General features: G+C 26.0%; 1 protein-coding gene across 1 annotated transcript in view; it reads right to left on the bottom strand.

Annotated features, from left to right (window-relative positions):
• The window catches only part of LOC111034158, a 59025-nt gene that overhangs the window by 1612 nt on the left and 32697 nt on the right, over positions 1-24716 (bottom strand). Inside the window, exon 6 of the mRNA XM_022315231.1 lies at positions 19588-19844. Within this exon, the coding sequence (XP_022170923.1) occupies positions 19588-19844 (257 nt within the window). The remainder of the gene's footprint in view (positions 1-19587; positions 19845-24716) is intronic.

The following is a 24716-nucleotide window of genomic DNA, read 5'->3' as shown; positions in this document are numbered from 1 at the left end:
ATTTATAGTTTTATTGCTTTTAAACTTATTATATTATTTAAATTTATTTTATACCACAACTTATACTTGACAAGGTCCTTCCACTCGAAATACTCTTCAATCTGTTTGCTTCTTTATGTAATCATATTCTAATATTAGACCTGCTTTTATTGTTTACGGTATACCAGATTACATAAGCCATAGGAATACATTTAAAAATCACAATATGTTGAAAAAAATTGACTAGTTCATTTGTTTTGGTTTTATTACAATTACGAACAAAAGTAATAAGCTGAATTTTTAACATCTATAATTGTTAAATAAATTAACATAAAAAATCCGTTTGTTTGAAACGGTTCAACATTATTGAAAATCGACTATAGAAAATCAATTATATATTCAATAATTAGTAAAGCTATAAATATAAATTTTGAACGTTTGTAACACTGCAACGTCCAAATGGTTTAATGATAATATCTCGTTTATTCAATAATAAACATTTACACCCTCATAAAATAATAATAATTAATTCAGAATCTATACAGTTTGTTATATTTGTTCCTATAAGTTGAAATAGCGTGTCTTAAAAATATCAAATGATATGACATATTTAATTTTACATTGAGTTACAATAAAAAATATATAGAAAAACTATAAAGTATGAACTATAAATGTTATTAATTTACACTTTTTGAATAATATATTCATATTCTTCTGGACTAAGGTCCGATTTTCCTACAAATGCACACCTAAACACAGTAACACTTTGGAATGCTGGGCGTTTTTTATCATGATTTAGAAAAGCTACTAGAAAATTCTAAAAATAAATTATTTAAAAGACTAGTAGTGATGCAACTTTTAAAGCGTATACCTTCTACCCGTATAAGTAATAAATTACTAATACGTATCATACGTTTTTAAAAGCAACAAATTCTTCACTTTGCTCAGAATTTAAATAAAATATACCTAAGGGTTCTAAATTAAGGTAGCCAGTATCATTATTTTTTTTTTGGTTTTTCATAAGTAAAATAAATAACTTAATTATATTTAGATTTAGACGAATGATGGGTTTATAAATATTATACCAAAAATGTTATTATTATGGGGTTATATTTGCGAATTTTCCAATCAGATGTACCACCAAAACTACACATATTCAAATTAAAATCATTAACTATGTATTGGAGTGTTCAATCTACCTGAAATGTATTTACTTTTTAGCATTCATAATAGTTTAATGTACCTATTTAATAATAAATAAATTAAGATTATTTATTTGGTTCGTAAAAGGCATTTCGTAGTATTCAGTGTTAATATTAAATGATTATTGCTGTACATTAAGAGTAATTTGAAAACTTCATACTATTAATATAATTCTCACTACACCGTATTCAAATGTTTTTTTTTAATATCTACTTCATTCATTTTCATAATTTCGATAAGTATTCTTTTTATAGAAATGTAAATATTTATTTACTTATTATGAATTTTAATTAAAATAGGTAGGTACACATTCAACATTCTAACATTCTATTAATTTATTTTTGTTATTTTTTTATTATTTATTTACGGATATGAATTTTTCATGAATATGTTTATAGTTATGAGAATATGAAACAATAAATAATACTAACAGGTAAATATTAATTTTTATTGTTTAATGAGATATGAAGTAATTTGCATGAAAGAAATAATAATTCACGAGCTCTATTGAAACTACATTAGGTGACGAAAAACTTTTTTAGAACTGCATGTAACGATAATTGTATTCCATTTGCATTATATATATATAATATACGTAGGTATAATAAAATAAATATTTTAATTGTCAAAATAAGAATAATAACTTAGTTCGAAAATACGAGTATTAACTTCTGTGCTAGATGTAATTCACACTCTGAATAATAATATATAACATATATTTTTTCCAATAGTTCTACGAATATAGTGAAAGTAAATTTTGTAAAAAAAAATATAGTAAACAAATTGTAAGATAATATACAACACACTGTTTTCGGAATCTAAATATGCTTTCTAGGTTGAATGAAAAAGGTTATGACAGTCTATATATTCTTGTCATTGTGTTTCCTTTTTTAACCAAAATTGTGGACACTATCAGCTGCATCTCTTAAGAGATTTCCGTCATTTTAGAGCAGGTAAACTGCAGGTTAGAGAATAAGGGGAAATGTGTAATATGTCGTCGTGTAAAATGTTTAGTTTCATAAAAAATAAAATATAATAATAACATTTTCGACCCCTCTAACTACGATATTATTTTATCGACCCTTTGACTATACGTAGTCCGTTGCATCATGCATCTATAGTATTCCCTACAAAAACTAATATTATTACAATATATTCAGTTGTTACTTGTTTGTTCAAGTTACTTTACATTTTCTCCAACCATTCAATATCCAATTTAAGGTGTGTTAAATATTTATCAATACTCTATAAAGTTATATGTTGTATATTTCGTCATGAAATATTTATGTTTAGATACTACTATTTAAATATCTATTGGTTTATTTTTTTATAATTTCATATACAAACAAAACTTATTAACTAGTACCTACTATTACAATTTAATATACAGTAGGTACGTTATATGTAAGTCGGTTCCTGGAAGCTGAGAAAAAATGTACAGATAATAGCTACTCAACCAAGGGCCAGGTGTAATTAAAATCCGATATGTAACACCATTCAATTAATTCTTTAAAAAAAATATTAAGCACTTCAACAATTTTTCACTGTTATTAATTACTAAATTTTGCATTTCTTTGTTCACTGGCTGGCTACGAATGTGCTAATAGTATGATTAAAACGGATAAGGATAGATATTTGATTTCATAAATTAACACAATATGTTATATTTTTATAATTATTATTATTACTTTATATTGAATTAAGCTAAAATATTTTAGAATCAGATATTGAATATTTTATATTAAATCATATTGAAATTATTGAATAATACGCGATATTATTAAAGTGTGTATTATATTCGTAGTTCATTCAATTACACCTATCTAGATAAAATTATACTAGTTTCCTATTAAATTGACTTTTATAGTTTTATGTATTATAATATATATTATTACAAACATAATTAATAATCACATTTTTCGACACGCAATGTTAATTTATGAATGATATTCGTATATACTAATCACAAACCAATAAATTAAATGGTATACACTTATATGTCTATTAATTACCAGCTGTTAAACAGATAATAATATATTAGGAGGGTATTATGAACCTATTGATTGATTGGTATAAAAAAATGATAAAAATTTAATCGTTCAAAACTTGCTGTAACAATATATAATTCAGAAAATATAATAACACTATATTCGTTACTCACTACACATTTTAAAGAGATATCTGGGTTTTATTTGCACTGCAAACTGCAATTGAAATTGTCAAAAAGTGTTTTCTTTCCAAATATTAGTTCCTCAAATACATTGATGTCAGAAATAATTAAGTTGTGTGTATTTTTTTTTATTAAGTTCTATGTTGCTATGGGTAGATTCAAAGTTATTTTTCATTGTGGATTTAGTATAGAGTACTATAGTTGGTTTCAATTTAAAATGTATATTACATGAGTCAACAAAATAATTTTTAAGTTCATTCTTGAAGCCCATCACTTACTCAATTGCAAGTAAGCATTAGCATATAATAAAAAAATATTTTAAAATTATTCGGATACCATAAATTCTAGCTGACTAATCATTATAATTGTTTTTTTTCTTTAAATTAAATTGAAAAATGTTTATTACTTTCGAAAAAAATTATTGCGTACTTAAAAAAAACAGTGGCAATCTATTTTTAAAATTAATTAAACTATACATGGTTAAATATAAAATATATGAACTAAAAAGAAAAGTATTTGATTTTAAATACAGATACTTTGAGAAAGTATTTAAAGTACTTCATCTAAAAACTTTTTTTCAGATGTATTTAAAATACGTGTTTGAGTATTTGAATAATTTTACTGAAGTAATTTATAAGGCTGACATGTGGTAAATGTGATGGTTTATCGTACACCATGGATACATTTAATTGCAATATAGTTATATTATTTATTATTATTATTATTAATTTAATAGCTTAACGCAAGGTATAACAAATACAATGGAGTTATAATAAGTCTCAAATATCATTAGAATAAACAAAGTAAAAAGGTAGAAATATAGAAATAATTAAGATTGAATCAAAGGATTGTAAATGGAAAAAGAATTAAGTTACTGTCGACATTATGGAGAGAAACGTACAATGCATTAGACTATCTCTGATAAAATAAGATGTCAAGGATCTTCAGAAAACAGATTGTTGAGTTAGAGCCAAGAGGTATATTATAGGACGTTCACAACACTAAATTTTTAATTATAATCTGGATTTAGTCTTATTTTCTATAATTTTAAACTATTTTATATTAATGTTGATCTAATCGTTGCTTTTAATTATTATTAAATTAAAAAGTTTTTAATTAATAAAAGTATTGTATTACGACGGAAAAGTATTTTCAGTTTTGAAATTAATTCCACTTGTCCGCCTAAGATATTATGACAATATTTTGATCTCAAACACCGGAAAAAGTGACAGACCGACATGTGACATGCACAATTACGTGTATTTGGGGTATCCCAAAGATAACAATTATTAATACTTTTCATACAATCTATAAACTAAATTCATATTAATGAACTAAGGTTTAGGTAGTTATAGGTAGTTATATTATTAAAGTCTGTAGATGATTGTATTCTAAAAATATGATGTTAAAAATTAAACCAAATTAAATATTCAAATAAATAATATACTATAGGTATTATAGTAAAATTAAGTGGTGAACAGAAAATTGTTCTTACTACAAGCCGTTTGTATTTGTTAAACTGATAATAATGTATAATTATTATATTGGTATATCAAATTTCGTTATTTTATTATGCTACAACTTTTTTTTTTTAAACCAATAATTCAAGTAAGTATATATTTTATCCAAAAAATGTTTTATAGTTTTGGCCTAAAAAATATATCCAAACTCATAAATAATACAATATGTTATTCCGTTCACAATAATACAATTTAGTAAAAGGATTCAAATCATACAAACTAGATATTTAAACTCTGACAAAGATATATGGATGAATTCATCTCAAATATTGCTAAATTCGTTAAATTAATAAGACCACATAGTGATATCGTAAAAGTATTGATTACTACATTACAACAGTAGGTCGGTAATAATACACAATTCGATTTGACAATATAATTGACCCTTCGAGTTCCATTATAAAACCACTGTAACCAGCCATTAACTAAAAAACGATGTATAAGTGAACAAAAATACCATGTACAAAGTTGTAATGAAATACTGAACTGAAAGATGACCGATACGGGGTACATCCATTTAAAATGCCACAGTGGTTGTGGAAAATTTAGGGCAATGTTAATTATTTAGCCTTAACGATAAAGCGTATCTGGATTTTACCAATTACAAACTCTAACAAATACCGTGGATTAACACCGTATATGCAAGCCGGGATCAGTGGCAGGATAAGCCTACGATTATAGGTACCTATGAAACCATGTGCAGTGTCTAATGAACGATGTACACTGTACGTGTAGATTGTATTCGGAATAAATGTACTTAAAGGATAGATAATTGCTGATTATTACACTTAACCAATCATGGTTAAACATTAGGTAATTGTCAGAAAAATAAAGTTTAAAAAAAATCTAGAAAAGTACATTGAAATCTAAAATATAATAAAACGAGAGGAAATATATTTTGCTACTGAACAGATGAATGTTAGTGTTAGGTAGTGAACCTTTGTTCTTGAAACAATATTGATCTGTATTATTAAGTTAAAACTTAAAACAGTAACATTTTTCTAATACAGAAATAATAGGAGTATTGTCAAATTCTATACACGAACAAAATTTGAACATACCTTGGAGTTGATTATTGTAATATAAATCAATGTTGTCGAAACTCTGTTAATAAAATAAATAAAATATATTATTATATATTAAATTAATTATTACCACTTGGCAAACTATAACGTTTCATAATAAAAATAAAAGGTATTATTTATAATTTTTTATATTTTAATAAACAACTTCGTGTTATCAAAGTTAAGACAAAACTATCATGATGAATGGATTTTAAAATATTTTAATTAATCACAAATTGTATAGTTTTATTTTTACTGTATAATTTAAAAATGTATAAATGCAAAACTGTTCAATTAAAAATGCAATGTTTGCTTGGAAGTATTTTTTATTTATTTTATATTTATGTATTGTTTATTTTATTTAGTATGACAGTATAACTGAATGTCACATTGAACTCTTCGTTCAAAGTCGATACTTCCATTCCATATAATCTTCTGCAAAATGCAATGAAACTTTTATGAAAAAAATATATATTTTATTCATACATCAATAATTAAAAGTGCACAAAAACCTATCAATTTTATTTAATACTCATGTGAAAAAACATATATAAAGAAAATATATTTTTAAAAAAACAGATTTTATCATAAAAAAATTATTACCTGCAATACATTTTTCATTTATACACCGTCTGAATATTTATTTTAATCCCCTTATTATTACGTGCCGAACGAAATTGACGTTGTTTTAAAAAGGTCGTTTTATTATTATCGACACCGCGTGAATTGAATGCGCATGTTGTAGTAGTACTAGTATTGTTTGCATTTCTCTTCTTCTCTGCGATTATTCCGTTCACTCGTCACGTCATTATATTATGCTGTTGCAGAGGAAAATCGTTAAACGGTTCTTTCATTATAATAACCAGCGCGGTGTATATCGTATAACAAAAAAGAAGTACACAAAAAATAAAAATAAAAAAACAATAACGAAATTCAAACATGCAGCGACGAGACGTGTGAGTTGTCGGTGTATAAAAAAGTAAAAAAACGCTCTCGCGTACACGTGGATATCCGCGTTATTATGCCACCGGAAAAGCATTAATGATATGAACACAAGTACGCGGCGTGGTACAATGAGGGAAGCTGACGATTGGTTTGACAAAGAAAAGAACACAGCTCATTACATCTTGATACGTATCTACGTATCAATTATTATTGTATTGTTTCTGTTTGAATGTACATTTTTAGTCGGTGTACTAGAATATCATAATAATGAACGCACAAGAAATCATTAGGGTGTGATAACTCGAATTCCTAGAAACAAATTATTATTTGAAAACAACTCAACTTGTGCTATAAAATGAAAAATAAAATTTTTTTCCGCTTTTATAGATTATACCTACAACGTTCATAAAATTCACGAGAACTTCCGCTATTCACATAATCAGAGGCAGTTAAAAAAAAAAATTATAGTAAATTAAACTGGTCTGGGTTTTAAGAGAGAGGACTGCAGGCCAAAGGGATGGCCAGTCTGATCAAAGACTGTGTTAGGTCGTGTTAGTACTAGACAAAAACAATGTTATTTTATGTGCGCTTGTCGCCATTAGCACGAGCTTGTCATGATTGCTTAGGACGCAAACGAACGATGGTTGTCGTAAAACCCATAACGGACAATAACGAGCCCCTTAGAAGTAGATAAACATGACGAAGTATTGGACAGGCATAAAAATGATTATTCTGCGAATTTAATTTTGCCGAGCATTAATAGTAATAATAATAATAATAATAATAATAATAATAATAACAATAATTAGCTGACAGTTGTTATTTAAACTAACACGGTGTGACTGGAATAAACTGAAACTGTGCAACAAGGCTAAGGAAATTATTTTTAAATGTAAGTATACAGTCTAAATGATACTGATTTTTGTTTAATGTGTCAAATAAAATACGTTAGAGCTCGTGTCGTTTCATTGATGTATTTAAAAATAAATTAAAAGGGTATAAAATTTAGAATTTTTTTCTGTGTAATGTTATGAAATGAGGCTAAAAATTATTTTACCAAGAACATCACTGACTTATTGGTATTAAACGTAATGTATTAAATAAACTCGCAAAAATTATTCGCATGACTTTATTACATAATATTAATTTATTATAGGCAGGTGTGTATGGTGTACTTACCTATTATTAAGCATAGCAAAGTATTATAAAGTGACTGTAATATATATTTTGTACGTCACGCGTTTGTGTAACGTAAAAAAGTGTACCAGAAAGTTATGTACGCGTTATGCACAACAATATTAATTAAAATAAATTTAGGCAAAAAATAAATAAAACTAATTGGTAATATTGTAAGTGTTTTTAAATTAGTCCTGTGCAAAAAGAATTAATGTACGTGTCGTACAATCGTTGGGTATTCTGTGCACAAAAAATAATCCTTCAATTTGATTTGAAATGCCTGTTATTTTATGACTAGAAACAATTTTATTGTACCCAAATGAGTAATTTGTACTAAATAAAAATATTTCCAAACGTTGTGCATTGCATATAGAACAAAATTACATCTAATAGTACATAATATTTCTGATAGTTATATTATTTAATGGCCCGCATCGTTATATACTTTAAAATTTAAAAATATTGTCTGTAAAAGTTTACAAAAACATATAATGTTATAATAAATCACAATAACAAATTGTACGTAAATTAATTTAAGAATAAAACTCTTTATAATATTTGTAATATGAGTACAATAAATAAAGTGGTGGTTTAAATTACAACTAGTCGCTGGTCGCTATCGATACTCTCCTACACGAAATTAATTTAACCATGTTATACAATTAGCTTCCACCATTAATTTATTACTTGATAAATTATTGAGAACGTTTTTCTACTAAACGTATTGTTGTTTCCCATACCACACATTATGAATGTGAATATTGTTACAATACCGTCATAACTTACACGGTGTATTCTGTGTTATATAATGTTAGGTAAATCCCCACTAGATTTAGCTTTACTAATCAGTACAAAGCCATATGAGATATACTTTGAAAGTAATCACAAATGTAAATAAAAAACAAACGTATCATTAGGTAAAAATTATGAAGATAGTATTAAAAATGTTTGCTTGGATTTTTTTTTTACCATGGAAGTTAGTGGAAAATAAAAAATAGATTTTCGTTTATGAGAATATTTCTTACGAGAGTAATGTGAACGATAAAATAAAAATTAATTTCAAAATAAAAAAATGAAGGGGTGCGCTTTGAAGATAGTAAATATCTTCTGATATCAAAAAGAACATAAATACGCAAAGACTACCATCTAAAATATAATGATAACGATAAACAGAGATTTAAAACTACAAAGTTAAACAATACAAGATATTCCGTTATAATGTATTATACAATTGTGTATATAGAAATGTCCAATCACATAAACAATTAATATAATTTGATGCCTACTATAGAATATTGCTAAGCGTATAATATATGGTGAAAAAGTACAAATAATGTACGTACCTATAGGTAAATATTAAAATCGTTTAAAGAGCAATTAATATTAACTATAAATTATTGATTTGGATTAATTGTTTGAAATTTAAATAATAGAATTCAATAGAATTATGACCTGTCACATTTGGACATTCACTTGCATTTGGCTTTTATAACAATAGTTTGGCACATACCTGTATTATAATTGTTATGATGTAGTGAACATCGATAATTGCCGGTTACTGCCAACATTTCAATTAACGTTATTTACAGTAATACATACCAAAAGTCGATGTACTATATTGAAACCGTTTAGAGGTGGTGTGATATTATCTATAATTATTATAGTAATTTAAAGTTTCAACGACTGATATATAGGCTAAAGAGTAAAGATAGTGAGCCAAGCTATCTTTGCACTTAAATTAAGCTTCCTTCTTCTAAACTTTAAATAACTTTTAAACTATAATAATGTTAGTTATCTTATTTTCACAAATAATTATATAAATGTAATACTTAAAGAATTTTTAATATAATAGAATAAATTTAACTTTTATATTAAATATTAAAAATGTATTTTAGACTATGGGATCAATGAATGTATTGGTTGTAATGATGTGTATTTTGTTTGTGTTTCTGAAGTCTGAAGATTCTGTTTATACCAGAAAATATACTACAATCTTCATTCTTGTGTGTAGTTTCTAGGAGAAAACTAGATCTAGTTTGTATTTTTGGAGATTCAAAAGTAAAAAGTTATCTGTAATTTCAAAAATAAAAGGTAAAAAAAAATATGGAAAAACGTGAACTCATCGATATTATTATTTCATGTAATCCAAAAATGAATAACCGTAGATATTTGAAATTTTTACATGACATATTTTATTTTAGAATATTATTCTAGAGAATATGGTATCTTTAGTGCTATGTAAAGCTGTTTGTTTTTTCGTCTTTTTTAGGTTACTTTCGATTTTTTTTCAATTCACGTTGATAAATTGTTTTTTTCTTAGTCAAAAAACTTGAAAATTTAAAACAAGGTTTGTTATAGCTATATTCAGACATTCTTATGAATAAAAAGTATCGCCGATGACGAAGCACGCTCAAAACCTTCTATATTTCAGACCTAATTCTCTTCATCTGGTTTTATTGTATACTGTATGTCACATAGATATATTAAAATTACTAATGTTAATGCAAGAATATTTTCTTTTAGTTAAAATAGTTACTACCTAGTTAAATTAATTCAATTTGATTATTCAATAAACATACTCGTATATAATAGATATATTAATAGTTTTTAATTGTATTGAACTTGGATAAGTTTTAAATAAATTTTGTTGAGCTACATATTTATCCAAAAAGTTAATATTATAACTATACATATAACGAATTTTGTTATACACAGACCTGAGTCATTTGTAAGGCTGATTTATACGAGATAATTGCTACATTACTGTAATACTATTATACTTGCTTAATATATTATTATACAATACATAATATATATACATACATGTATTACTATAGTTAAAGCCAACTGCTTAACAATTAAAATATACAATTTATAAAACTAGTTCCTTTAAAGAAGCATAAAAGAATAGAAAGCATAAAAGTATAAGAAGATATGGCCAGTCCAAAGAATATAAACCGCAAAAAGAATCATATAAATCAACAAAATGTATTCAAAATGAGTTTTAATATAACTCCTTTTGTAAAATAAAAAAGTAAAAAGAAACCGAAGTATTGTTAGTGAATGCCATATGAATTTACATTTCACTATATATTATATATTATAATATATATTTTTATTTTGTGTTTTCTTCAAAAGTTCATTTTTCATTTAATTTCCTTATAAACAAAATCTCTGTGGTTGACTCCACCATAATATTGTCATGGATTTATTTAAATTAGTTTGTGAGAACTAAAAAATCAAAAATCATTTGCACTAAAAATTGTTTTTTGATTTAAAACGATAACAATAAATCTACGTACGAATTCGTGATATGAAAAATAAAGTAGATAAAAATTTTATTATGAAAAAAATCGGCAGGCGATAAGTTTAAATGATGTGTCAAACATTTTTTATAAAAGAATGACAACGTACATAATATTATATATTATATAAACGCTAAAACGCCAAGTTTGAGTGAAAATACTGTTTGATCGACAATAGTTACACAATTGTGACAGAATTACGGCGATTACTGTAGCGAATGTACCTAAAAGCAAAACTATTGGTGATCGGCCACTATACTCTGATTACATTTTCGACTTGACCATTTTAATAAGTACCCCTACATTAGATGCATTTAGAAAACAAGACGATCGTAGTAATTTGTATTTGGGTGAAATTTGTGATACGGATGAAAACAATTTAAAAAGTAATAAACCGAATACAGATACAAGAGATGTTTGCACTCAACATTTATTACCAATATACATTTTAAAACGCTGTACAATTATGGTCAATAACATTCCTAAGGTTTACTATAACCGTATATAGTGATTTTAAAAAGTTAAGTACCTATATTTTAGCAAAAAATGATAAAACACCAATCAGTCAACATAAACTAAGAACTTTATATTCTAATTTACAGAATTAAATAATTAAGCAACCACTTAAGTTTATTTGGTTCAAAACGAGCAAAAAAATAAAGCATAGTTAAACTGCACAGCTTTATCTGTCTTGACATTTTGCATTTTTATCGAAAACTCGTTCTGTGTCCTACTCCTGACCAATTGATAGATACAGCAATATTATAAAACCTTCCCTTTACTCGATCACTTGTTTACAAACATATTAAATAAACATATCAGTGCCAAACCAATAACTTTTTGGTTCCACTAAGAATCTAAAATGATAATATTGAGCGATCTCGAGCAAGAGTCTTTGAAAACGTCAGATGAATTTGTAACGCAACCGGGATTTAATGGAAACGCAATGAGACTAGATTTAGAGTATCGAATGACGAGCGCAATATAGACAACAAAATCTCGTAGTTGTCTCTTTTTCATAGTACTACTATGAATAATATGTACAATTGAAACGAGCATTTTCCAAAGCGCTTTCGTGTGACATTCAGTGCCCGATTGATTATGCAAAGAATAACAGACACAATATAAAAAAAGAAGCTTTTTACTATTAGGTTATGTGAAAATATTCGTACGATTATTATCATTATTACAATAGAGAATGAGGTTAATGATATTGTCGTTTTTCTATATTATGTCATCTGTAATACTATAGCACTAGGGGGATTTTATATATATATATTATATATCTATCTATCTTCTTTATTATCATGTTTACAATATGTTCTCTGTTTTGTTATTTCATAACATTGAAAGTACCCACTATTTTTGACTATCGAAATCACTGTTTGATTAGATCCTAATAAATCTTAATCGAGTTATTTTACGACAGGCGATGATTTTTAGGAAATAAATAAGTATTTACAAAAAGAATTACCTAGTTGAGTCGTTTATACAGATGATAATAAAATGTTCGTTTTTATAATAACTTTGACTAAAGCTTTATTAAAATAATATTAAATATATTATGTCTTAGGATTATACCCTATGACAATATTACTTCCTCAGGAAGATACAATGAAATCTCGACAGGAATCGTTGATCTAAATAGGAAGTCCTACTGTGTTATTGGGAAGATCCAAGACCCTCCTTAGACCATCAGGTGCCCGTGTCGTGGGCTCAAAATCAAAAGGTACTATCTTAAAATACCAAAATATTTTTTGGAGAGAAATTTTAAATTTCAAACCAAAAATTTTTATTTTTGGTAAATAATGAATGAATTTGTCGCATAAATTCACAAAGTTTATTAGCGTTAAGTCTTGAAAATTTTTTTTGATCTGAGCAATAATGCAAGAAATTAATATTAGAAATATTTATATCTGAATTAAATGTGTGTTTTCCGGAAATAAAGTAAAATAGTATATGAACTATGAAGACGTGATACTAAACCTAGAATAATTTGATTTTAATTACTCTTTTGATTAAAACTATTAAGTAACACATTTTTAAAATCGCATCAATTTAGCACATTTTAGTCTTATATAGAGCTTTAAATTATGATCATACATGGTTGTTCATGAGCTTGAATTATATAGAATTGATGACTAAACTTATAAATATAAAAAAAATGGATTATCTAAAAACTTGATGTATCATCCTTTGAATCTGAGCCCACAATGTTCGAACCAAGTTAAAAAACAACTATTGGGGTCCATTACGTCATGGTATACTTTAGATAATAATCAAAATAGTCGGGGCAGTTTGACTTACATGGGAAGTATCCAGGAGGATATTTTCTGTAAAAAATTTAAAACGATTTTATATTACTGTTTCATTTACACAATTATTATTTAGTTTTATGCAATATAATTCACATATCAATCGATTTGATAATGTGATGAAAAAAACAAACATTGTTCAAAAAAATAGTGTGGTATTTAGGTGATTATAAATTATTTAACTTGTAAATTGTTCACCTAGTTATTTAATTAGAAAATATGGAACTACCACTTGGCTTTTTTTATTTAGATAATCAGTATACGCGTATAATACATAGAATATGTGTATTGACTGTTGGAAAAGAGGATTTCATTTTGATACAACTCTGAAGTAAATGTTCTAGTAAATACGTATTTTGATGATGGTTTTGTAAAAATATTCATGTATGCTATGAAATTTATATTATTTTACATCAGAGATTGGTGATTAATATTGTTCTACATTTAAATTCAAACATCACGACCGTTAAAGTTTATTGATATTGATATTTTCGAATCGTTATTTAGACTTAAAACATTAAAATAAGTGTGTACTCATATTTTATAACAAATATATTATTTGAAATTTCCTATTTTTGAATGTACCATAAAGTTTTGATGGTGGTTTTTTAGAGTTCAGATTAATGCAAGTGCTTATACACAGTTAATATCACAAACATAAACTGTTAGTGCTTGAAAAACGTATGTCTAACGACCAATAATGACAAAAGTTCGCTCAGAGAGATTATATACTGCCTTTCAGTTGAGTTTACTGGAACCACTGTAAGTTTAGTTTATGAGTGTGGTACTACGTTTAATTTGCCAATTACATCGTGTGCAAGCACTCTATTTCTAGTGGCGTCAAACTCAGCATATTATACAATCGATCAGACTATCGCATACAGGCATAATAATATATGAGTATACTATATTATTCTATCTAATTTCCTAGTGTTGATATATTGTTTGAGAACAAGAAAACATATATAATCCGGTGATTAATTATTTGCAATATTCAGCTTATGATAAATCTTATATATTATTATACTTTACCGTTGTATATTATTATAGCATACTATTATATTGTACTTCAAGTGACTATCATAAAAACATATGAGTGCACAGTGCAAACTTTCCTTACCACCTTAGTTGACCTGTAAGTTAGCACAACTTCTTCTTGCGACTAACGTAAGGTTCTGAGGTGTTAAGAGGACTTCTAATGTAAGAACTTCAGAAAGCGCAATTATATATATATTATGTAGCTTAAAGTTCTTAATAATTACTACCTGAAGATTCAACTATACATATTCAATATTTCGTAGGAAAATAAGAGTGAAATACAATATTAGGTTGGTGTTTAAATAACAATGCACTATAAAAAAAATCACTAACGGCATATTACCTATATGCTATGAAGCAACAGAATTTGAAATTCCTTGTATTGTAGATTGAAATATAACTTGACGAAATTGGCTTTAATACAAGTTTTTTCAATCAAACAAGCACGTATGAAATATATTTCGTTTCAATTATTTTTACGAAATTATTTGGTTACTATAATTTTTTGTTTATCACTATTAAAAGTTACAACATATTATAGTGCTTTGCAGACAAATATAAATTATGACTTATCAGTATTATTTATCCATTTCTTACAGTGAAACTGCCTCAGCAAGTTAGTTGAAAGAGCAGGTCGAATGAAGAATTCATGAGTTTAATATAGCATATAGTATAGGTATGCACAGTGAAACCTTTTAAGCAGTAACTTACAATGTTGGAATCAAAAATATCTTAGTATAAGCTTATAACAATATTTAAGTTTATAACCCAATATAAATGCAAAATGTCTACTAAATACTTAAATATATTTTTCCATTAATATTGTTGAGTTAATTTAATATTCACGGAATCAATATTTAAAGTTACCTAATACATAAACTATTTGAAAATTTCAATTAAAATAATAAGCTTTTATCGAAACACATTTAAAAATTGAAAGAAAAAACAATTTTCTTTATAATATTATTTGCAACTACCAACTATTTGACTAAACCGAATTTCAAAGTATCATAACACAATTACTGTGTTATTTCAATATTCTCCTAAAAAAAAACATACCATTCAAAATACATTATTTTAGTGGTATTTTTAATACATTTTTATAATAATATTATTTTTTGCGTCTTTTCCGTTAACTACCAACCAATTTTCCGTAATCAAACAAGATTTAGGTTCACACATAAACCACTTAACCTAACTACAATAGTATCAGGGTTATACCTTACGCGAATAGGTATATGGTTGGCTATGCCTAGCCCTTTAGAGGATTGCCCCATCCTCACATCCCTTAACCCTTTACACCCCATTGGTGAGTGACAGATAATGAAAATAACCAATAAATATTTATAATAAGAGGTAGTGTTCTTCAGAATAATTTTATAATAATTTTTAGTTTTTACAGAACTCTACTACTCTGCGCTGAGATGAATGAAGCAAGAATGCAAGATATTAATATATTTCATCTCGAGTTGTGTGAAAAAAAAAACTGAATAGTAATTATGTATAAAATAGTTCCAGTAAAAAATGAAGAGTTGAGATATTTTTATAGTAAATCCAAAATCTCTTATTACTCAAATAATATATAGTATTTTATTATTAATCGTGCTATATTTGTTACTATGCGTTGGTATAGTTTCTAAAGAATTCACAGAAGGAATAGTACACAAATATTAAACGTATTTTTCAAATTCTAAGAAAATAGTGACGAGACCTACGTCATGTGAACGCCGGAAGGTAAAGCATATATTGTCAAAAAGTTTTATTATACTATTTTGACAACACTCCAATAAATTGATTCGTAATGATTATTGTGACTTATACTAACAAAATAACGCATTCTTTACATATTTTTAACTTTTATTACAATCTGCCTACGAATTACTGAGTAAACTTATTTTATATATGTAAAATATATTTTTTTTTTTTTTTTTGTCTTGTCAATTTAATTTTTGAACCCTGACCAATACAAATGCATCTAAAAATGTATGGTGTACAAGATGAAAAAATCAATAAATAACTACAAAAGTTAAAAACATTATAAAAAATGAAAGTAGAAATCAAAAAAAGTAAATATAACCTATAGTAACTAAAGATTTTAAATAAAAAAACTCGTATTAAAAAGTACCAAATATTTTAAATTAAAAATGTTTTATTTATAGTATGCATACAAATTTAATATATTTTTCAGAAGACAAAGTCAAATTTGAATTGTTATTTTACTAGTTCCTATACATTTTAAGTAATAATATAATATAATATCTTTATCATGCACCAGGGTGGCAGGGTATGCAAATCGAGAAGACTTTTCTACACGGGTCTTAATATCTTCTCCGTATTTTTTTTTTTTTTTTAGTCTTAATACGGCGTATCATATAGGCAAAAGTGCTACATTGATGTAAAGGAACGATTTTCTTATATTCTTAGCTTTTTAATTTGTTAGCTACTAAAATAAGCCTTAATAATAAACTGTCAATAGTGTCGTGTAAAGGAGACACTACACCGGCATGCGCTGTCTCCGTCCAACAAGGCAAATTGTATGTTCCAAATTATCTATTTAAAACTATTTTGATTAATAATAAAGCGAATTGACCTATTGTCAAATTTAGAAGTAAGAATATTATCTCGAGAACTCCATAAGGTTTTTTTTATATTTTAACTATTAAGAAATTTATTATGTTTTAAAATTGTCAATTCGGTCTTATATCGAACATACTTAGGTTAAAATAATATATTATTCAGAAAGTACAATTTACTATGTTATGTGTTTGTAAGTTAGAGAGAACGCATGCGGCTGTAGAGCCCCTTTAATAAACTGCTTTTGCAAATTAACATTAACATTTGAAATGTGGACAGCAATTAGGTAAGATAACAATAAATTATATAAAAATTATATATTCAATTAAATACATTTCTCATATTTTTAGAGGGGGGATGGGCGTCCTTTATAAGGAAATAAGTTAGAATTGAAATGTTATAATAATATGACCAATAATTTAAAATTGCCGCTTTATAAGTCAAAATATGACAATAGTTTTTATTTCTGTAAAGCTACTTCTAAAGTGTCTTTTTATTTCCTTTGAAATTCTTTATTTAATCTCAATAATGCCGTATACAGAAATATATTTCAATTGATATGTACTTTTAAATACTTACATAATGTAAAACAAATGTTTTGGTATAATTAAATTTAATTATAAAAACAAAAATAATTTATTAGGTTATTTATAACATTTATGTAATCGTTATTTATTAGTATAATATTAACTATCAATTATTTACTTTAAGGAATGAGAAAAATAAATAATGTGACTATTTTAATGAATATAAAAAAATTTCATTTATATTTCTTAAAAAGTTGTGTATTATTTTAAAATAAGCCTCAAGTATCTTATACTCATTGTATTTCTTGTAGATTAAAAAAAACGGTCAACATTATGTAATGGAACCAATATTATACATTTTTAACAATATATTTTTAATTTTTCTAATCTTACTATATTTATGTATTTTGTATGTTTTTATGATTTTTTAAACTGGGAATAATAGAAATAATAATTTATATTTGATTCAAGTTAAATGAAAATATCGATTTATTAAAATTTACATTATTATAACAGCAAGTTGAACTCCAAAACGAAATAATCATATTATTATGAATTATGATTTTGTAATATATGCATAAATTATGATAACAATCAAAGCATGCTCGCGTATCAGACTAGTATAAACAACAACAGGTGCAATACATAAATACGTAAAATATTGACCAGTCGATATTAAACTATAATATAGATGTGTATTTTTATATCCATATAATTAATAATTACAGCATTCATCGAAATATAAATGCAATTATTTTATTACATTTCATTTTTCTTTTTTTCACCTAACTAAATCTTTTTTTTTTAAATTAAAAAACAATTTACGACATTAAACACTTTATTATTATTATTTCAAATTATGTCATGTATCAAATATCATTTTTATAGTCTTATAATTAACTCTCAAACTATTGTTTGGAATACATAAATGTCAATAAAAATCACAATAAAAAATTTAAAAATAGTGTTGTTGTTTAAACTATGACATAATCATTAAAACTATACATAAGAAATATACATTTTATAAATGTTAAATTACCGTACTATTTGACATATTTCACAGCATAAAAATATAAGTGTTATGATGTGTTATAAGTCATAACATACAAATTGCATAATTTTATAGTTTCTAAATGTCATACTATAATGACTATAATTATTATACTGATTTTAATTACGTTCCTTTCGGTTATATGTGAAGTTTAATATATTATACTACAACTTTACTATTGTTACGTTTTTACCGAAAGCTGTAAAGTATGATATAAGATATGCGATTTATGAATATTGGTTGGTTATCGAGTTGTTGAGTTTCAATTTTTATAATTTTTTTTATTTATTACTGTGTTGAAAGCTTGCTTGTGTATACCTAGTGAAATTGGAGAGGTATATAAAACCACTCAATACATAAACCTATCACGAACTCGACATTTTATTTTTTTTTGATACCAACTGATTTTTTTCTGTGTAACGATATGTTTTTATTCAATTTACAACATTGTAAAAAAATAATTGCTTAGTTAAGATTTTGCAAATATATATGTATATTTATTTATTAACTAATTTGTCCTCGTAGTGTTCTACTCTCACATTTTTTATTTAATTTTTTTTATATTCCCCAAACCAATGATACTTGAGTCACTAGGTGGAAAAGAGTAAATTTTACCAAGTTCTAGATTCATATACTATACATTTTATTACGAACAAGCATATACAACCTGCATGGTTCACATAACACAAATTTAAATATTTTATTATGCTGTTTGATTACCTGAGATGATTTCTGGGCACGTTTTGAATATCCTTGTAGACCATATGAAGTCGGACAGTTTCTGATTGGCAATCGCTCCTTATGGACCACGCGTGCTTGTCCCGGTCATAACATTGCGTTTTCGTGGGCGACGCCACAACGCCACTGGACGCTGCCGACGACACCCCATGCTGATTGATACCCGTTATTACTATGCTGGATATAACTTCACTCAGGGTGTTTGCCAATAACATCTCTAGATGTACCCGAATCGTGCCCTAAAATAGTACAAATATACTTAAATATTATGACAAAAGATTTCACTATTGAATAAAAACTTTTATATTTAAATATCATGATGGTTTCAATTATAATCAGTACAAAAATACATACAATATATTTTAAGTAAGCAGGTAAACATAATATAGTTTACCATGATTTAAAATTTAAATGTACACATTGTATACGATATTCCACCAATAAATTTTGTCTGAGAGCTATTATTTCGATGTAGAATTAATGACAGTTAAATTCCCATAAGTGTTCATTATTACTCAGGGGTACGATTGTATAGGAAAAGGTACCATGTTATAAAGATGTGCGTTAACATATAATAACACTTTTATATTTGTTTACTGTGCATTGGGCAAAAACGAACAAAATTAACTTTAATTTAATTTGTATAATTATCATACATATATAAATATATCATACAGTTTTGACTATGATATATACCATACACCTGCATGGTTTTCCTAGATCATTTTTATTTTCAGTACACATATTTATTATATTTATCCCTCTATTAGAAATCCATTAGTTTCAAGTAAAATGTATCCTCATCGATCTTTTTATATATTTTGCCAAAGGCATGATAAATAATAAATACTTTTATACATTTTTATAAATTGGTTCATAATTATTATTAATTACGATACACAGTACGCCTCAACGGTTTTTAAATATTGAAAATTATATATTTCAATAATAATGCAGACTTAGTAGCAACAGATAAAATTAAAAATAACTAAACAGCTATAAAATGTTTTTTTTTCAAATTTTCAGATTTAACAAAAAATAAAAACTGAATCTTTATAAAGTTAAGCCTACATATTTTTTCATGTCAAGTGTTGATTGCCACGTCTTCAAGTGCAAACTAAAAACATTTGAATAGTAATTTGTTTAATTTATTCTGTGATACATTAACTGTAGTTTAATTTATATGAAATCCGTATTTGATTATACGCGATAAAATTACAAAGAAACCTATATCAGTAAAAATATTTATTCATACAAAATTTAAGAAATAAATCCATGTTCAGGGTAGAATGTCTCAAAATATCAAAGTGTAAAATACACAGTTCGACATTTTTAGATTTTTAGAAGAAAACGTGTTTGTATGTATAGAAAGAATAAATTAAAACCCTGCGAAGACAACTGCAACTTATCTAATTCGGTTTAGATATAAAAGCAGCTGCTGCTGTCACATACTAAAATCGAAAATGTTGTTGATCAATGGTTTATTCCTGTTAAGAGTTTTGGACTGGACTTTTCTGGTTTAAAACAAGACACTCTCGTCATTCGGTACAGGATATAATAATGTATTTCTTTATATAAATGTAGCCTAAATTAATACCTAAAAATAAATGTAATAACCGATTTAGAAAATAAAAAAATTATCACTATATCCCCATTATTAGTAAGAGAACACGCCGATTCTGCCTATTAGTCGATAATCGATACCAGCAGTTCCACTATGACAGGTTGTTACATGAGAATCAAGAGAACTGATTTTCATCGGGCTATGGCTTTTCGTTGAGCAGGTTTGTAGGTTAATGTATCATACAATATTATGACTGTATATAAAAAAAATAGTGCTATGTGAAATATACACCTAGTGGTACTTAACACAGGAAGACGTTAGTGAGTATAAGTAACCGTCAAATGACAAGCTCAAAGAAGTGGGTTCGCTGTGTAAAACCAATGAGTGTTAATGTGTGGTATCGTATGTTAGTGTGTATGAATGTATTGTGTAATTGTTTGTACTTAGTGAGTGATGGATTGAAACGCCTGAAGTGTACAGGTCTAAGATGGTTTGGCACTGTCCCAGATTCTGAAGATCTTAACAACTAAAATATAAAGTATGTCTAATTTGTTAAAGAAGTTGGTAATGACAGAAGAAATACTGCAATTTTTACAGTGTAACATTACCTCAAGTGTTATTCAGACGACAACTCCAGTTATATTATGAGTAACAACAGTAATCTCAACTGTGAAACACTACTGTTCAAAATTAGTTTGATAGACTATATTATAAGTATGAAATTCTCATAATTTATTACAATGACAATATTGTAATTATATTATAAAGAAGACTCCAAGGGTCTTTGGTAAATTATCAATTATCTCTGTCTAACGTTCTTACAAGTTACAATATGTCAATATTATAAAGAAAGTATGAAAAACCGATTTTTGCAGTTAGCTTTAATATTACGTGAACTGACCTATCATAAAACTTAAACTTGAAAACATTATCTAAGTTTGCACTTTAGTTTTGTGTGATATTTTAATTTTCAAGAGAGTTTAACAGAATTTTTAGATTATTATATTTTATACACCTACCCATACCTTGCTCAATAATGTAACTATAGTGAAAAACTAACATACAAACATATTATTGAAGTTTGATAAAAAGTTAATGCCATGCAAATGTAACATACTAAACATAATTGAAATAGAACATACAATCTGACTATCGTAATACTACTTATTAGATACTGTAGTATTTATAAGGTGTGTTAAAGCATAATTCCGTTAAATAAATCAAAATGTATTTTCCGATGTTCTTCCGTTCTCTGTAATTATTTAACTGGGCAATTCTCTGAAACATAGACCTATTTTTACAGTAAATTATAGAGGTTTTAAAATCTCGAAAGATGTATATAGTAGACAGGTTTACCACAATAAGCTCGGGTGGGTCCATAATCATGACTGTTGGGATTATTTAAGGTACACCTATAAAAGCTTCTTTGGCCTTGATTTTCATGTATGTAATAAACGGTTAGCTTTACTAAAGTAACAGAAGATTTTGTTGTTTATTCTCAGTCATATAAATAAAGGAATCGTAAGTTAAGTTAATTTATTATGGACCATGGTCCAATGTCAAATAATAAATATTTCATCCATTTTTTAGCATGTTAAAATAAAATATTATCTCAAGTTTCAAAAAATTAAAAAGAATCTATAATGACAAAATGTCAACATTATAGATTTAATAGAGAATAGTCGACTTATTATGTACCTATATAATTATGCATGCATCTGAAGAATCATTTCGTAGTTTTGATCGATTAGTGATTTTAAAGCCTATAATTTGATGGATACCTAACTTTAAAATTAACTATTTGAATTATTACCAAATTATGAATAGGTAGTAAGAAAGTAAGTTATTAAATAAACTATGACTATTATTTATTACTGGTTGATACAGAAAAGTATGGGGAAAAAAAATGTTGGGAGTTCCAACAAGTGGCTGTTTTTAATGAGAATATTGACTTAGTGCATTTAGATTACAATATTAAAATATAATGTGTATTAAACATGATATTACATAATATAAACACAACTATAACTAACGATATCGGAGGTAATTATTACCTCGCTAATTAGTACACGTAACACTAATCTATTTTTAACATTTACTTATTATTTCAAGGACATAACTAGGTAAAGCTAAATATCGGTGAGTAATTCAACTATTGCAACGTATAATCGTTACTATATGAATATAAAATTCCTAACATAAATAGTAAGTTCAGATAAGAAAAAAAACTACCTATAGAAAAGTTTTGGTATGGCGTAATCGACTTTTTTCCGCGTCAAAAGAATTTGTCAAAATCGAGTTATAAATACATAATTGAAAAAATAATAATTACATAGGACTATAATTGCCTCAATAATGTTGAGTATTTATTATTTAATGAATAAAGATTAAGAATGATATGTATGTACCTTGAAAAGAACTTAATAGTTAATCTTTTAATAGATTTATATATTTTATAATATTTGTCCAATCAAGATAAATATATATTAGCTTACTTGTGAAACTCAAGAAATTGAATTAGTGGGACGTGATTGAAATTCGAATACCGTAGCATTTATTCGTAATAATATATTTTAAATTCAGAAATAATTATTGAATTAACATAATATTTTAGAATTAATAAAAAATATTCTGCATTAAACTTATATATACATATATACACTTAAAAGTATATTATATATTTATTATTATGCTCACTATATTAAGTAAAAAGTCTAATCAAAAAATTTTTAATTTTAAATTTTTAAAAAACAGTCATCACAATACTTAAATAATATAAATTAAAAAATACAATCGTATTGTGTACCTGCATCCAGCATAATAGTTTATTGTAGGATTTGTATACAAATAAATTACTACAACTTCTAACAATTTAACCAGCTTTTATACACATTTTGGGTTGTTATTATATATTTAATATTTATATACATATCTACATACAAATACCTATACCATAATATAGTAAGATAAATTCATAAAATAATAAGTACCTACTTAAAATTCTTTTCGTGCATTTGTATGTATCATGTATTTAAGAATTTTAGAAGTATGACATTAAAATGTAATAATAAACCACTCAATGTTAGTAAAAAATATTACAATAATCCTCACAATTTGTATACCAACGTTATTAGTTGCGTAACATTATAACTTTTTACTGTTTAAAGATTCCTACGTTACAAATTTACAATGATAAACTCTGGTTGAGTTCGTACACTATACAAAGTACATCTATACAAAGATTACTGTAGTTCTTTTTTATCAATCTTTGTTTTCATTATTATATGTCTGAAATCCTCCAAAAATATCGACAAGCACTTATTTTAAGAAAACACTAGTTTGCTGAAAATAACCTTCGAATCCCCGTCTTATTATGTACATCATTTATTATTATTTCTTCTCAAGTTTCAATACTTCCACCTTAAATATAGGTACACCTCTAATATTTTATGGATATTTAAAGGTTATTCTCAATTTTTAGTAAATTATTATTACTGATTATTTCTTTTGTAAAGGTAGATAAACTTTTGTAAACATTAATTTATTA

This window comes from Myzus persicae, unplaced genomic scaffold (genome assembly GCF_001856785.1).
Source record: "Myzus persicae strain clone G006 unplaced genomic scaffold, MPER_G0061.0, whole genome shotgun sequence".
NCBI classification, from domain to species: Eukaryota; Metazoa; Arthropoda; class Insecta; order Hemiptera; family Aphididae; genus Myzus; species Myzus persicae.
Note: the sequence above shows the minus strand (reverse complement) of the source record. Positions and strands in the feature narration are given on the sequence as shown.